Consider the following 17,490-nt stretch of genomic DNA (forward strand, 5'->3'; position numbering starts at 1 on the left):
TTGTTTTGGTATGTCTTTGCTTCCTGTTGTTTCTTCTTTGTATCGACTTCTGTTTTTATTCTTCTATGTGAGTTGATAATTTGATTCATTTTTGTAATTTACTTTAGAATCACTCGTCATTCAAAAATTAAAATTGTCATTCAAAACACGAACAATGCATCATACTATCAACAGAAAATTACTGTTTCTATTAGCAATTGTTTTATTAAACAATGATAAATGTCGTATAACAATAGCATAATAAATATATTTATATAATCTATAGTCAAAGTTGGTCGAAAATGTTTTCTATATGTTGTCGCTGGTGATCGGCACATCACCATCTTCATCACTGTCATCCGAATTATCAGAGCACACAGATTTGTCACATTTGTCGATCATTACGTCACTTCCTGTTTCACTTTCAGCGTCCGGAAGTGTGCCATCTTTTTCTTTTTGTTGTTGAGCATGTCTCCACTTCATTCTCCGATTTTGAAACCAAACTTTGACCTGGTATACAAAATAATTTATAGAATTAAGAGGGACTGAGTGGATAATATCGGATAATTATTTTTCATTAAAAGAACACAAAAGAAACTAGCTATCAACTTTAAAAACAGTACCTTAATGTGCGTAGCTATTGAATATAGAAGGAACACAGATTATCCTAAACAGTGTTTGAAAGGTGGACGTCCTTCAAGAATCAAAGGTTAATGTAGATTAGAGTTATCTACCTTTCTTAGGTCGCTAAAACATCGTCTAACAAGCTTACACTACTTCCAATTGTTTCCATACTTTGTAAGTTAATTTTAGCTCACACTTTTTTGATAGCTCTTCACAATCAAAACATTCATGCCCGTATAATTCATAACATGTATCTTTTTAGAATGAAGTTGACGAAAATGATCATGTTGTCCAAGACAAGTGTTTTTTTCTTATAAGTTTGTTCTCTGCGTTACTTTTATTTGATTCCGTACAACTAGAAGAGAACTATGGTCCGAGATGTGACAGTAAAATGACCGGTAACAGATGTGAATATTGCCTTCCAGACTTGTTGCATTATCATCAGTTTACTGGAAATATGAGCATAATATCAGGGAATAAAATTATTCTTCATGCTCTCAAAAGAAGATCTAACGAATACCCGCAGTCAATGACTTCCAATATTGATATCTAAGACAATAATCATTAGTCGAGAGACACTCTAAGCCGTAAATATCATCGTATATATCAGGGGTGATAACTCCCACTGACCAACAGTGTCCTCTTGGTTCGACTTTTACATCACCCAAGTCATACAGTACTGTTTCTTTGAATAAATTGATTAAACAATAGGTTAAATTCGTTTTACATGTTAACATTTAAAAGGCATTGCTCATTGATAGATTTGTTCGGAAACCTTTTTGATGTGGTAATCTTAAAATAAGGGGTCTAACACTCAATACGACCTGTCAACGTTTACTAACCTGAGCGTCTGTAAGACCCAACATGGCGGCAAGCTGTCGTCTATCGGGTTTTGTGACGTATTTCTGTACCTCGAACCGTTTCTCCAATCCTTTCCTCTGAAGGTTTGAGAACACAGCACGTGACCATGATCTTTTACGTTTTGATTGGTTACATCCACTGCCGTCATCGTTGAGTATCGAGTAAGGACCTACTTGTTAAACAAAGAAAAAAAAGTTATCTCATAATTCGAAATATATATAGGATCTTTAATGAGTTTTCATCTCACATAAAATTTTATGAAACGAGTCTTAGGAGTTTTCATTTTTGCGAGCCTTGGCGACTTTCATAAAAGCTCATATGCGATGAAAACAAATTTAAGCTACTTTTTATCACATAACTCAGCAAACTTACATTTTGACAGGTTTTAAAGCCAAAATGTAAAGGGCTTAATCAAACGGAGACAGCCATTTTGTTGCGCCGTTCTCAATTTATGACGTCACGTCATTGTCTATATTATGACGTCACAATCAATTTATGACTGGCACAGCCAATGAAAACCGCTCCAGCGTATATTACACTAGTGACATATGTAAAAATATTACACGGGCGAATTCACTGGATAACAGGCCGATTATGTGATAAAGACTACTAACGATTTTGATGTAAAATGGTTCCTTCAAAAGTTAAATTGTTGACCTGTCTAGTGCTTATCATTTATCTATGATAATCTATTCAGTTACTTACTTCATTGTTATTTCATTTTACCGTTCAAGTTTGTGTTAAATAATGATATAATTCATTACTGTTAGGTTTTCTCGTGTGGAATTCTTTTTCCAAAAGAGGCACAACCCGCTGTTACATATTCATGCATTATTTTCAAATTTAATTTGCTTTTAATCTAAAACATTCGGTTGCGAACCTTTCACTTTTGCCATGAATCTTTGATTATGGAAGGCAATGTTTGTTTAAGATTTTAATTGGAATATTTATGAAAAAAATAATTATCTGTCTTTGAAACAGGATTAAAACACTTGGTACAACTAAGAGCAACAGGGAAGGCGAGAGCACGTCAATGTGATTTTGTTTTATTAATCAATAGACATGATTAATGACAGATTCAGTAAATACAAAAATGTTACATTAAGCAGAGAAAATGTGTAAACCGACATCCAGTTGGACACAAGATCTTGGTCAGTTTAGACAGAATGCCGACATACACAGGTCTTATTTAGCTGTGTTCATCAGAAATGGCATTAGAAAAAACACCATTATGTTAGATTATTCAGGATATTGGAATACACAGAAGTTTCACTACTTTTTAGGCTAAAAATATATCAAGTAAAGCCACAAAACTAATATGCCAAAAAATCAATGACAATCGGAGATTATATATCCAATTTAGTTGTTTCCTTAGAATAATAGAAAAATTAAACGACATAAGAATTAGGCTGTGATAAATCGGTATATAATGATTATTATTATCATTATTGATTCCTTTTGTTGTAATCTTAATCGATATTTACGAGACTTTCCGGAGTCTACCGAGGGGTTACCATTGACTACTAACCGGGCAGTGAGTCGATCGAGTGTGACATTGGGTAGGATGGTGGCTGGATGGCATGGACAGCCGACAAAGACGCGGAAGGGAAGGCCATCCGGGCATTGATATAGTTGCATGCGATCGTTCCACATCCACACGACATCCGGCTCTCCAGAATAGAGGTGTCGCCATGTTGTTTTTCTCTGTTTTCTGTTGAAGGTAATAGAAAAATCATTTGTAATTTAATTTTCCTATATGTTTTCGTATTATTGATACCTAGTGTTCTTATCATAACCATTACGTTATCAAGCACGAGACAAAAAAAAATCTTTTCATAATTAGCTATGCTTGGCAACATCAATAATTGTCAAGTCGCTACTTAACATCCACATGTTGGTCATTCAATACATGACATCCAAACTTCGGTCAATGGGTGACAACAGTGTCGATTCCCATTTCACGATAGTCAAGTTATTGCCCATCGGTTGTAACACTTTCTGTTTATAAAGGCAATATATGTGTTCAATGTAGCATGATTGTCTGTAAAGATAAATGCAGCCAACGATCTACTTAGCCATGTCCTTCTACCAGAGTTGATTCAATATACAGGCTACGTTGAAGAAATCGTATAGCATAGTCATGATCACAACTTAAATCACTAGTGTCCTATTTACTAAATTTAACGGGAGAAACATGACAGGTGCCACACATGGGGTAGGAAATATTTACTTTTTTCAGCAACTGGTTTCAACTCCATTTAAGTGGGGACTCGTGATGTTTTTTTCTTTATTTATTTTTTATGTCTAGTCAGTTCTGTTGGTGTCTTTGTGTATTGTCAGTAAGTTTATCTGTATATAGTTGTGTGTTATTGCTATGGTATACAGTGTAATGTAAATTCGGCAATACTTTTAGGCAAAAACTATATCAAAGCTTTACAGAATTGTATATAAGCCAGCAAAGATCCCATCAGTATGTGTTATTTATATAGAGAATGCTAGTATTAGGCGGTATATCACAAAGTTATATACCCGGATTTTTTTACGCTTTTCAACGATTCTCGAGTTACTCATATGATTGATTGGACATTACACAAACAATAAGTTCTGTATGTCTAGAATGGAACGGAAAGATGTCAATAAACTGCTTTTTTCGTAAACGCTGTTTATAGATTGTCTTCTGTATCGTTGACATATTCGGAGTGGAGATGTCTGAGAGGTTGAATAAACAGTTACTAATTCGACTAACTATATTCATAATATCAATATATCATTATTGATAATATTAAACAGATCTTTTATAATATCAAACATATTTCTGATAATATGAAACAGATTTTTAATGATACCTAACATATTTTTTATAATATCAAACAGATTTTTTATAATATCTAACATATTTCTGATAATATTAAACAGATCTTTTATAATATCTAACATATTTCTGCTAATATTAAACAGATCTTTTATAATATCTAACATATTTCTGATATATCAAACAGATTTGTTATAATATCCTACATATTTCTGCTAATATCAAACAGATTTTTTTTATAATATCTAACATATTTCTGATAATATCAAACTGATTTTTTTTATAATATCTAACATATTTCTGATATATCAAACAGATTTTTTTATAATATCTAACACATTTCTGATAATATCAAACTGATTTTTTTATAATATCTAACATATTTCTGATATATCAAAATAATTTTTATAATATCCAACCGATTTGTTTTTTAATTTATTATGTCATATTATAAAGCTCACTGAATTGTCACATGAAAACCCTTATAACTCGAATAGTAATCGCATTAAAACAATTCCCTAGCTATGACAAATAACGAAATGATCACACCACATCTAGAAATTTAACGGACAAAGTAAGTGACGCTCACACAATGCTTTTGAAACTTTAATTTTGTTTTTATTTATAAACATTATTAAAAAAGAAATTTTACAAAATTAGTTCAAACGCGAATGCATAAATATTTCACAAATATCAGTTTCCAATTTCACAAACGGAGAATCTAGAAATGCAGTATCAATTGTTGTGTAAAATCTTAAATCATTACTATTAATATATATGAAATCAAATGCCAATGTAAAACCAATGTCAAAATAAATTATTAATATTTTTTATGTATTTTAACTGCTTTATAAATGTGTAATAAGATGTTATGACTAGTGTACCATTTCAATTCAATCATGGTGGGGGTTTTTTAATTTAAATATGATGAAAAATAAAAAAAATAATAATACGAAACATTGGCAATGCTATCCTATCTTATTTAATCTCCTAAATCGGTAAAAAAAAAAAATCATTACTAACTTTTATATTATAAGTCTATATATAAGACTGGTATAAGTTAGCGTTTATGTCAAAAGGGAAATAAAATTATTATATGATATATTAACGAATCATAATGGTGACGTATATTTTGATGATAAAAAGGAAAGGCAAGAATAATATTTAAAGAGAAATTGTTGTATTATATATGTATTTATATGTTAAGAGATTTATACAATAATAATGACGGTCGGATATTTGAAATGCTGTGACGTATCAATTTAACCAGTCATACACAAATATATACCTAGATGTAAGTTCAGTACGTTCAACTGTCAAGTTTTTAACGCTGTTAACCACGAGAGAAAATCGAGAACCTATGTACCTTTCAACGACAATATATATATAAGTTAACACCTAAAATACACTAGACTTGAAGGATAGTTCGATAGATGTTTTATACATTGATAGTCGATGAAGGCGACATCGATATGTATTTTATTGCATTTATGTGGAAAATTATATTTACCGTTTACTAAAAATTAAATATGAGATCATAACTTTGGTAAGTCTCTTTGTATGATAATGCTATTGTTTCTGTTTTAAAAAATAATTTCCGTTCTATTCCATTACAGGTTATGCTAAGGATTGTGTATAGCGTAGGAAATATCCATCAATCAATCCAATTATAAACTTCAGTTGACTTTATGATAAGAATGATTGACAACAACACAGATTTGAATATCATAAATTTTAATGTATTTAAGTAAAATATTTTTAAAACAAATGTTATACAAGTCCTTTTTTTTCAGTTTTCTATGCGGCGGACTGTGGGTTCGGTTTTCTCAACAGTATTGTATTTTTGTCGAATCAGTAATTAAAGTTAGTAATCTTCATAAATGCTTTTTTCTTTAATTAGTGTCATTCAAGAATTTAGTGTTTGCAGACTTGATTAATTTGTTGGGTTTTTTTTAATATTTTTTCTTTAACTGATATATATGTCTAACGTCTGTATTAACTCTGCATTAATATAGACGAAAGGCAAGTTAAGCTTTCTGTGTGTTTTTGAGACTCTTATTTTCATGATTGAAAGGTAAACCATATTTGACGAAATAAATATCGTAAATCTAAATCAATCGGTGCCAATATTCTCAATCAAAGTCATTAATTGTGTGCTCATTTTGTTTGGTTTTGGACTTAGAAACAAATCTTTCGAGACATTTATTGTATTTGGTTGAATAATCTTTATTTCATTCTTAGAAATTTTATTTAGATTTGTTATTTAATATAAGACGGACTAGTTCTTTTTTTAATTTAAATTCATCTACATGTTGATAATAATTTTTAATAATACATATTCTATATTCAGCTCAAACATTTTGTTGTGAAATAATTAACAGATTCGACTTGCGTTGCATATTGATGAAAATCTTATATAAATATGACAAATAGTATAGTTCATATCTAATATGATAATGTATATTCGATCGAATGTTTCTCCTAGTTTTACTGCAAAAATGTCTATGTGACTCATAGTGATGATATAATTAAAAAACTAACAGATATGATATTTATTACCAGTGTAAACAGTGAATGCACAGATAAGTTTTACGTAACATTGTTAGATGGAGTATTGGTTTTACAGGGGGATTCATTGTCCTTAGAATAGCTTAGGTCATATTAAGACGGGTGTCTATGGAGAGACCACTAAATGGAAAATGGAGAGAGAAAAGAAAGAATTCCCAAAAAAGGAGCAGCAGCATAATTATGTTTTTTCTCTTCGTTGTTCCTTTATCAGAAAAAAAAGAAGAAGAAAAAAAGCAAAACCCTGATTCTGCATAGGTCCCATTTTAGTTGCTTCTTATGATAACATGCCGCGGGAGGATACTATATGGATCAGCTTGTTATTAATATTGTCAAAAATTAAAAAGTAAAAAAGATATATATGAATATTGATATTTCAAGTCCTTCAATATTTATAAGCATATGTGCCTGACTTCCAACAGGTAAGTTTTACAGGTAGATTCACTTGTTGAAACTCATACACGTTTTTAAGAAAAAGAATATAACCCCTATCAAAACAAGTTCCCTAAGGTAAATTAAAAATGTATGCGTTCAGGGAATCAGCCAGCTGGCCTATTCTTTCACCAACCTTGCAGGGGGTGATATGGAGAGGTTATAGCTTACAAGTTATCTCTGCCTTCAAGACAACCTGTCAATGTCGGAATAATTCGCTGTACTTACACTATCAACGTACAAATGAATACTCCACTACGGAAACTTGTATTCTAAATACTGATCAATTTGATTCAGGAACGTTTGTACCTGTTGTCAGTTTTTGTTAACTTTCCAATGTAATCTTTAATGAATCGTTCTTAACATTTACTGATTAAATATCTTCGAGAGCTCTTGAGTTGAATAACTGCAGTAATGGATAAGTTGATTCAGTGTTTATTGTCGTTGCACAATAAACATGTTTTGTTACTATCGCAAGTTTGAAACCGTCAATGTTCAGATATGTTAAAAGCATAAATAGTTTGCTTTGAAATGCATCGAGAAGTATCATTAACTGTCATTTATATGTGTTACATCGTAAAATATCTATATTATATGTCAGTTAAGCATACAGTAAATGGTAAGAAAATATATGGAAATGAATATCGAGTAATATTGTGTATTTGTTGGATAAATATTCAAAAGAAAAATTAGATATAGTCTTGGAAATAGTTTGAAGTAGAATAACGTGAATCTTGTGCAGTTTAAGTTTAATGTCCAGATAATTTATTAATCAAATATTCAATAAATATGTGTGTCAATGAATATCTAGTATGTTTATTGGTTTGATGTATTACTTATGAATTATTTAAATGTCCCGAGCATGAATTATGTAGATGTCCAGAGTATGACTTATTTAAATTTCCAGAGTATGAATTATGTATATGTCCATAAAATGACATATATAAATGTCCAGAGTATGAATTATTCAAATGTCCAGAGTATGAATTATTCAAATGTCAAGAGTATGAATTATCTATATGTCCAGAGTATGAATTATTTAGATGTCCGGAGTATGAATTATTTAAATGTTCAGAGTCTGAATTATTTATATGTCCAGAGTATGAAATATTTAAATGTCCAGAGTATGAATTATGTAGATGTCCAGAGTATGAATATTTAAATGTCCGGAGTATGAATTATTTAAATGTCCAGAGTCTGAATTATTTAAATGTCCAGAGTATGAATTATTTAAATGTCCAGAGTCTGAATTATTTATATGTACAGAGTATGAATTATTTAAATGTCCAGAGTATGAATTATTTAAATGTCCAGAGTATGAATTATTTAGATGTCCAGAGTCTGAATTATTTAAATGTCCAGAGTCTGAATTATTTAAATGTCCAGAGTCTGAATTATTTAGATGTCCAGAGTATGAATTATGTAGATGTCCAGAGTATGAATTATTTAGATGTCCAGAGTCTGAATTATTTAAATGTCCAGAGTCTGAATTATTTAAATGTCCAGAGTCTGAAATATTTAAATGTCCAGAGTCTGAAATATTTAAATGTCCAGAGTCTGAAATATTTAAATGTCCAGAGTCTGAAATATTTAAATGTCCAGAGTCTGAANGTCCAGAGTATGAATTATGTAGATGTCCAGAGTATGAATTATGTAGATGTCCAGAGTATGAATTATTTAGATGTCCGGAGTATGAATTATGTAGATGTCCAGAGTATGAATTATTCAAATGTCCAGAGTATGAATTCAGATTTTTTTTTAAGAGAATGCATTAGTTCAATGTTAAAAGTAAGGCCATATACGATTTAAAAACCAAACATATGTTCAGAAATATTGAGTAATGTATTAAATACTTTAGATGTATGCTTGGTTAATGATCTAAGTATATTAGTAAGTAAATTTTGAGAACATGTAAGTATTCAGTGTATTCGCTTGGTAAACTTTCCGAGCACGTTGTTGTTAAATGTTTGTGATACCAGTTGTTCGTCCAAGATATACCTCAGTAAATCTGACTGTCAAAAGCGTCCTTTTCAGTTTTACATGTTTTCATCAATTAAGTTTTAATCAATTCGTTAAATTTCCAGCGTATTTCCCAGTGAAGAATAAGTGTTGTATGCGTGCCTAGGGTATATATTAGATACTGTACTTGTCTTTAGTATACCATACACTGAACCCTTCAATATTGTCATTTAGGAATGAGTTTCTAAAAATTGTAGGGGACTTTTTTAGTTATGAATTTAAAGCATTGTTTTCACTTAATATCAGCTGTATTTAGTTTTGAGTTAAATAGCGGTCTTACTTATTACTGAACTAAATATCTTGTGAAATTTCTTTTGAACTAAATTCCCCGTATATGTATCACTTGACTAAACATCTTTGGTATTTATTACTGAACTAAATATCCAATATGTTTTATTATTTAAGTATCCGATGCATCTACTGGACAAAATTCCGCTGTATGTGTTTGTAACGTATCTTATCTAGTTAATTAGTTTTCTATATTATCTTTTAGTTAAGTATTTAAATTATCTTCGGAATAAGTATCTAAATTATTTGTCAGTAAATGTCCAGCCATACATAAAATTTCAAACTATTTTTGCAAACATCTTCTTAGGGCGAATAGTATGAATCGGTTTACTTTGGGTACTGACATGCTAACAGTGTATACAGAAGGTTCCTGCTTTGGGCAGATGTCAATAGTACATTAACCGTATCTACCTGTTGCAGGTGTTTGAATCGTCTCACCTGTATCTACCTAGGGCAGGTAACAGCAGTATATTACCAGTATCTATCTGACATGATATTGTATATTGCTTGCATTGTAACTTGCACTGGTGAGCTAAAACATAATCAGGGTTTTAAACTTAGTTTACGTGTCTTGGTGTATGCTCTTAATCTACTTTACCATTAGTCAATATTATATTACCTGTGCAGGTGTTCACAGTATATTACCTGTATCTACTTGGGAAATGTGTCTATATAATACATCTTGTTTCTAGGTAAGGTTCACGGTGTGTTTCCTGTTTCTATCTAGTTAAGCCGGTTGTCATCGTGTATTTTCTGTCCATCTACGTCAGTTGTCCCCGTGTATTTCCTGTGTCTACTTAGGTCTGTTGTCACCGTGTATTTCCTGTATCTACCTAGGTCTGTTGTCACCGTGTATTTCCTGTATCTATCTAGGTCTTTAGTCTACATGTTTTTCCTGTATCTACCTACGTCAGTTGTCACCGTGTTTTTCCTGTATCTACCTAGGTCAATTGTCACCGTGTATTTCCTGTATCTACCTAGGTCAGTTGTCACCGTGTTTTTCCTGTATCTACTTAGGTCAGTTTTCACCGTACTTTTCCTGTTTCTACCTAAATCAGTTATCACCGTGTATCTCCTGTATCAACTTAGGTCAGTTGTCACCGTGTATTTCCTGTATCTACATATGTCAGATGTCACCGTGTTTCTCCTGTATCTACCTGAGTCAGTTGTCACCGTGTTTTTCCTGTATCTACCTACGTCAGATGTCACCGTGTTTCTCCTGTATCTACCTGAGTTAGTTGTCACCGTGTTTTTCCTGTATCTACCTAGGTCAATTGTCACCGTGTATTTCCTGTATCTACCTAGCTCAGTTGCCAACATGTTTTTCCTGTATCTACTTAGGTCAGTTGTCACCGTACCTTACCTGTTTCTACCTAAATCAGTTATCACCGTGTATCCCCTGTATCAACTTAGATCAGTTGTCACCGTGTTTTTCCTGTATCTACTTAAGTCAGTTGGCACCGTACTTTTCCTGTTTCTACCTAAATCAGTTATCACCGTGTATCCCCTGTATCAACTTAGGTCAGTTGTCACCGTGTTTTTCCTGTATCTACTTAAGTCAGTTGGCACCGTACTTTTCCTGTTTCTACCTAAATCAGTTATCACCGTGTATCCCCTGTATCAACTTAGATCAGTTGTCACCGTGTTTTTCCTGTATCTACCTACGTCAGATGTCACCGTGTTTCTCCTGTATCTACCTGAGTTAGTTGTCACCGTGTTTTTCCTGTATCTACCTAGGTCAATTGTCACCGTGTATTTCCTGTATCTACCTAGCTCAGTTGCCAACATGTTTTTCCTGTATCTACTTAGGTCAGTTGTCACCGTACCTTACCTGTTTCTACCTAAATCAGTTATCACCGTGTATCTCCTGTATCAACTTAGGTCAGTTATCACTGTGTATTTCCTGTATCTACCGGAGTCAGTTGTCACCGGTTTTTTTCCTGTATCTACCTAGGTCAGTTGTCACCGTATTTTTCCTGTATGTTTCCTGTATCTACCTAGGTCAGTTGTCACCGTGTATTTCATGTATCTACCTAAGTCGGTTATCACTGTATTCCCTGTATATACCTGGTTCAGTTGTCAATTTTCTGTTATCTTTTTTACCTAGTCATTCTTACGATAATGTGTGTGTTATACGATTCGTTATAAGAAGCTAATGTAAAGTGTGTCAGCGACCAGTATCCTGGTCAACGTTTAACAGACGTTTGTAATTGATGTGACGTTGCTGACAACATATATATAATCTATTAAAAGCACTGAGCTCTAGCTAGCTTATAAACGACTACATGTAGAGTATGTTAAATCACTAGCACGGGATTTTACGCATTAACATACATTATTATTTTAATATTGAGTAAAACCTATTCCGGATTGTTGGATTTCGGCGTCAAATTATGTTAGATATTAAACAGATCTTTTTAAACCACATACATTTATAGGCAAATGTATTCCTCCCATAAATGTCACATGTTGGTTATCGTCATTGACGCTTTCATAGCTGTGTGTCTCGGTATGTATTTTCATCATCTGTTTCTTTTCTCTATTTCAGGAAAACATTATGTTCATTCCGTATTTATCATAATTATTATATTTTTAAGCAATAATTAAATTATGTTCAGTCCACTACGACATTTTTTTGTACATTAATTTGAAAAATAAACTTGAATATTTTTACATCAATTAAGAAGCAATTTGTATCAGACATAAATTAATGAATTATTTTATCCCGTAATATGGGACGGTGATTCCGGGAAAATGGCGATCGTTTAATCTTTAATCAACAACCATTGTGATCAAAAATTATATTACTTCAACCAACTTTTGATTCCTTAACTGCTTCTTTAAAGAAAGCTTTGGTACCTGCATCTAAAATTAACGAGGTATTATTGCCATAATGATATGTTAATACGGGGCAGTCACTAAATAGCTAAAACTTAACATTGCAAATATCATAAATATTTTTGTTGATGATATTTACATTCTTGAAATGAATTTATTAATTTTAATCCCTCACCTTTCTCGCTAGATTTCCTGCCGAAATCCTCCGATAAAATTCTGTTGATTCCGAATTTAAGATGTTTGGATTGTCCCGTCACCCCCGGGGCCCGGGATTCACTGGTTCTTCGATCCTCCCCATCCGTCACATACCGCTGTACTCTCTTGGTGGTACAAAAGGCTTTCAGGGGCCCGAGAGCGGAGGGGGATTGCTGGCACCCCGGGGGAAGCACGCCCGGCGGGTGACACGACAGTAGGGGCGTGGTTCCGCTGTGTACATGCAATATATCCGTAACGTGAAAAGAGGGTTTCTTCGTAGAAAAATTCAGAAGTCCGGCATCGTGAAAATAGTTGTGTGTCCACATACTGGTGTCTGGGTGGTACTCCGGACAAACCAAACCACCAAGGGTGTACATGTCTCCGGGACACCTCCAGCCGCGTCACTCCTCCACCGCGAGGAGGCACTTCGCAGCTCCTCCCCATCATAAACGTGTTGTCAAGGGGGGAGGGTTTACTGTGATATACAGCCACATTCTGACACCCATATGTGTCTGATTTGATTAGGGGCGAGTAAGAGAAGAGGAGGGGTGTAAAATTGGGGAGGGGGAGCGAGATCTCACAGGTGACGGAGGAGCATTTCTTATCGGGAACGATGTGAAGTTTTAATGAGGGTGTTCGTGAACTCATTGGTCCCGCATCGCTAAAACAAGACCCAATCCTTCCCACTTCACTCGGAACATCCTATATTTATCATTATCAATTCATAACAGATAATTATAACGTATTTGTAGGATTTGAAATAATATCCTCCCACTTAGATTCGTAATTAACCATACTTGCTTTCAGAGCAAGCAATATTTCGTGTCAATTTTCTTTTTTTGCATCTTAAATAAGTAAACAAACAATCTTGTCTTTTAACCACACTAGAATTGATCACAATTTATGTTAATATGTAATGATTGAAAAGAATTAGAACATTTTGTAAATCGTGCACAAGAATAAGATAAGATAACGCCTTAATGAATTACACTTAAATTACCCAACTCCTTTCATTAATTAGTCAATACGGTGATAACTTAGAAAAAAGATAGAAGGGGTGTACTGATGAGTGAGGTGGGGTTTTTGTGTGTAATTCAACAGGGCGTTTAATACGTACAAATGTACTGGTGTCCAGCGTACCCTAAAGCTGGGCCTTCATACTATTTATAGAATAATGTATTTTTAGAAATTAGAATGTTGCTGTTACGCTTCAAAATGTTAATGGAAAATACAGAATCATACATGAATATTAATTTAGAATTAAGAAACGGGTATAATATACATTTTTATCTTTTTCGCGAGCTAAATTAGTTGGGGGGGGGGGGGGGGGGGGGGAGGGGGTTCGTATATATTGGAATATTTGATAATAAATACTTTGTGATATTAATCATTAAGCGTTATTTAGATGCAAAATAATACAATATCTGACACATAATTGTACGTCTATTATTGAAATAAATTACTTTCATTGAGTTGGAAGCAGCGTCAAATGCATAATATTCCTGGTCGAAAGCTAGGATATTTCCCGAATAATATATTTACCAAAGGAAACAAGTTCCCTGAGAACGAGAGTAGGAAATGCCCGTTTCTTCGCTCGGAATATTTGTTTACTCTTTTTCACAAACATCCCTCAACAACATTTATATGTGTAATTAATGCTAATTCTGGATATGAAAACGAGGTTCTAATAAGATTCAGTGCTTCCGTAATATGTAAATTACAAAATCTCGAAGTAGACCATTACACAATGTCCACGAAGATAGTGGATCTATATTGCTATGAGCAGAACAAAACGTCAGTGATGTCAGTTAGACCTATCATAAAATAATTGAAAAAGGGATCTAATAAAATGTCCAACTCGTGTAATTATGTACTAGTTTTGATCGTTTATTTATGCATCCTTATTCATATATAGATACCGTGAAATTTGTGAGTTTCCTGAAAATATCATAGGCTGTAATTAAAAGTGTAAAATAAATCGAAACGATAATAATATTTATAATCTAAAACAAAACATAAAGACACCCTTGACCTCATCATTATTTAGTTAAATAAATTTGTCCGAAAAAATTGGAAATATTGTTTTGTTGTTGTCAAATTCTGAGTATGAGTCAAGGTAACACGCTTAGATCCCAATAATGGTAGCGATGAGTTTTGAGTACAATATATAACATAGAACTATGTCCCTATTGTATTTACATGGGGTTGAAATATCCACTAACGGATCATCGCGCCGCTGCAAAAATAAAATTGTACCTAGGCATTTGAAACAGATTTATTTTTCGTCATAACTTTAGCTTTGATAAATCTTTTCTGATAAGCAAACCATAACTTGCAGGACTTTCATGAAAATAATAAAGACAAAATAAACAAAATATAATAATCACATAATCAAGATTTGTGGCATGTATTCGTGTAAAACGACAATCTTCATGCAACCTTGAAATGTAAAAAGCCGCAATTTTGACTCCAGTACGGAAGTCTATGACGTCATGTACTAGGCGTGACGTCACAATTAAAACTTTCAACCATTCACAGGGCTGATAGGTCATATTACTTGGGTTAATACGCAAACAAATTATGACATGGGTATATTCACTTGATACCATAGTGCAGCATGTGATAAATAAAATATAATAAGCAACACATTGTTCTAAGTATTTTGTCTTGATGAGTGAAACATCTTAAATCTTGATCAAGTTATATATACTTCAACTTCAAAATACACACATAGTGCCCCAGAAAAAATAGGGATTAGCGATATTGAGAAGAGAAAAAAAGAAGAAAAAAATACGACGGATATCTTTGTTGTTTTAAGAAGAACAACAACTGGTAACGTTTTTGACAGCAAACATTAAGAAAAAGTTAAACAATTATTTAAATTCAAACATCACTTTCTTTACACAAGTACAACGCATGCTTTCAGAACAGATGCCCAATGTCAAGGTCATTGTCAAGGTGAAGGTTAAGATTAGTGTCAAAGATAATATCAAGGTCAGTTTCAGTTTATTGTTATGAAATCTTAAAATATGAAGTCAGCTTGTTTTTACGATGATCTCTGAAAATGATAATTTATATCTAAAAAAGCATACAGACAAACATAACATTTATTGTACTTTATCATGAATCTTCCTTCAGAATATAAAGACAGAAGTCGATCTTTGATATTGTGGTGACGTCAGCAAGTCACGGGAACATTTATTTTTCGAATGAGTGAGAAACAATAGATAAATTGTTAATCCCAGACGTATAAGATATTGGATATTTTACACTACGTATGGGAAGGAATCAAAATACGTTGTTCTTAGGAAGCTTGTCAACAGGTCCGAGATGTATTGGTTCTGATGTGTGTCCTGTGTGGTAGATAACGGTATCAGTACATGTATGTAACGCCTAATTTCCCTCCTCAGTCCTCGGAACATGTATAGACCCTTTAATCTGATGCCACACAATCTGCAGTGTAATTGAAGGTTTACTGAGATTTTCGGCTATATTTTTTCTGTTTATATCAACCAAAGGTGATTTTTTTATTTTAATTACCTCCAAAACACAAGATGGCGTGTATGTTCCCGTCCGCATCTTCTTACTCGTCACCTTAAATACTACCGAAATAAAGTTATCTCAAAATCAAAGCATCGTCAGTATTCAGAAGATACATTTTTAGAAAAAAATCGCCATGAAGACACGTGCTATTAAGAATGCCGTTCATTTCAAATTTGTTTGTTTCAAACAGTAGGAACCGTTGACGAAGTTTTCAAAAGATTATGCCCATACATGTCCAAATAAATTTGTCATTATTTCGTCATTATTTCTAAACGAAGCTGACTGGTCATATCGGGTTATGTCTGCAAATGTTATTCAAAACACTCGTTTGCTTAGATTCAGATGCGAGACCTTAGATGGAGATACGGTTATGAACACATGCCGGAATTCGTCATTTATCACTTCCTAACATCTGCGATGAGGGGTGAAGGTTATCTCCCTTGAATCGCCCCCTAGTGACCGTCGCCCCCCACACAGTTGAGTTAATTAGGCGCAGTGGTCTACCGCGGGACCAGAAACAATTGTGTCACTATATTCCTACTGCATCCGTAATGGTTATGCACCGCTTAGTCGGGAAATAAATATACAGTTTATATCCCAGTTAAAAATATTTTGCCCCATTTTTTTGGTACAAAGTTCTCTGTGACGCTTGGTTTATCCGAAGCGGTTTTTTTCTCTCAAAAATACTGCATACACAGCTTTACGGATATAAACAATATTCTATTACATAAACAAATGCTCAGTACCATCATTATATGTGATAACTAACATTACATCACACATCAAAACGTTTTCAATTTATTAACAGACACAAATGTAAAAAAAAAATAAAAAATGTCGCTGTAATAAAATTTCATAACAAAATACTACATTTATAGGTTTTAATTTAAACAGCATGTTATTTAATAGTAAACAAAAGAAAAGGATATATAATGATGATTAGAGAGTATAGCGTGTGTGAGTGGTGTACGATGAAGGGTTTGGAATTAAAATAGATATTCGCGTTAGCTGGGTGACACGATACAATATATATATATATATATATAATTGATAATAAGAAATCATATACAGGGGACCATTCTTTTTAAAAGGTAACACTTATTTTAAAATATTTTGACAACCGCATTTAAGATAACAACTTCGTCCTGCAGTATCCCACAGAACGATGTCGTAAGAGGAGAATAATCTGGGTCGCCTGCACAATCGGGGATAGATATCTGTGTCAGGGGCGGGTCTAGGTGAGGGCGTAATGGGCGTACAATTCACTCTGTATATTTACCTTTTCAAAAAAATAAAAATTAAAAAATATCGTAATCTGCTAATATTTTATTGAA

The 17,490-nt window shown here is 33.0% G+C and overlaps 1 protein-coding gene across 2 annotated transcripts; it reads right to left on the reverse strand.

Moving 5' to 3' along the window:
- Positions 1 to 227: 227 nt before the first annotated feature.
- Positions 228 to 12,991, reverse strand: LOC110450511 (H2.0-like homeobox protein). Of its 2 annotated transcripts, none has more exons than XM_021498064.1 (4): positions 12,594 to 12,991; positions 2,993 to 3,175; positions 1,446 to 1,633; positions 228 to 489 (listed from the first exon to the last, which is right to left on the reverse strand). In XM_021498064.1, the coding sequence occupies exons 1-4, from the start codon at positions 12,988 to 12,990 to the stop codon at positions 289 to 291; spliced, it is 969 nt and encodes a 322-aa protein (XP_021353739.1). In that variant the 5' UTR covers position 12,991; the 3' UTR covers positions 228 to 288. The 2 variants fall into 2 exon arrangements, with proteins under 2 accessions (XP_021353739.1, XP_021353738.1); XM_021498063.1 differs by having other exon boundaries at positions 1,446 to 1,636.
- Positions 12,992 to 17,490: the final 4,499 nt, after the last annotated feature.

Source organism: Mizuhopecten yessoensis, unplaced genomic scaffold (assembly GCF_002113885.1).
Source record: "Mizuhopecten yessoensis strain PY_sf001 unplaced genomic scaffold, ASM211388v2 scaffold5229, whole genome shotgun sequence".
Classification (NCBI taxonomy): Eukaryota; Metazoa; Mollusca; class Bivalvia; order Pectinida; family Pectinidae; genus Mizuhopecten; species Mizuhopecten yessoensis.

Excerpts from the sequence above, each read along its gene's own strand:
- LOC110450511 (XM_021498063.1), bottom strand. The coding sequence starts at position 12,990 with ATGTACACCCTTGGTGGTTTGGTTTGTCCGGAGTACCACCCAGACACC. Across the intron at positions 3,176-12,593 it reads CAGGAAATCTAGCGAGAAAG|AAAACAGAGAAAAACAACAT; the intron begins GTGAGGGATTAA and ends TACCTTCAACAG. Across the intron at positions 1,637-2,992 it reads CTCGATCGACTCACTGCCCG|TAGGTCCTTACTCGATACTC; the intron begins GTTAGTAGTCAA and ends TTGTTTAACAAG.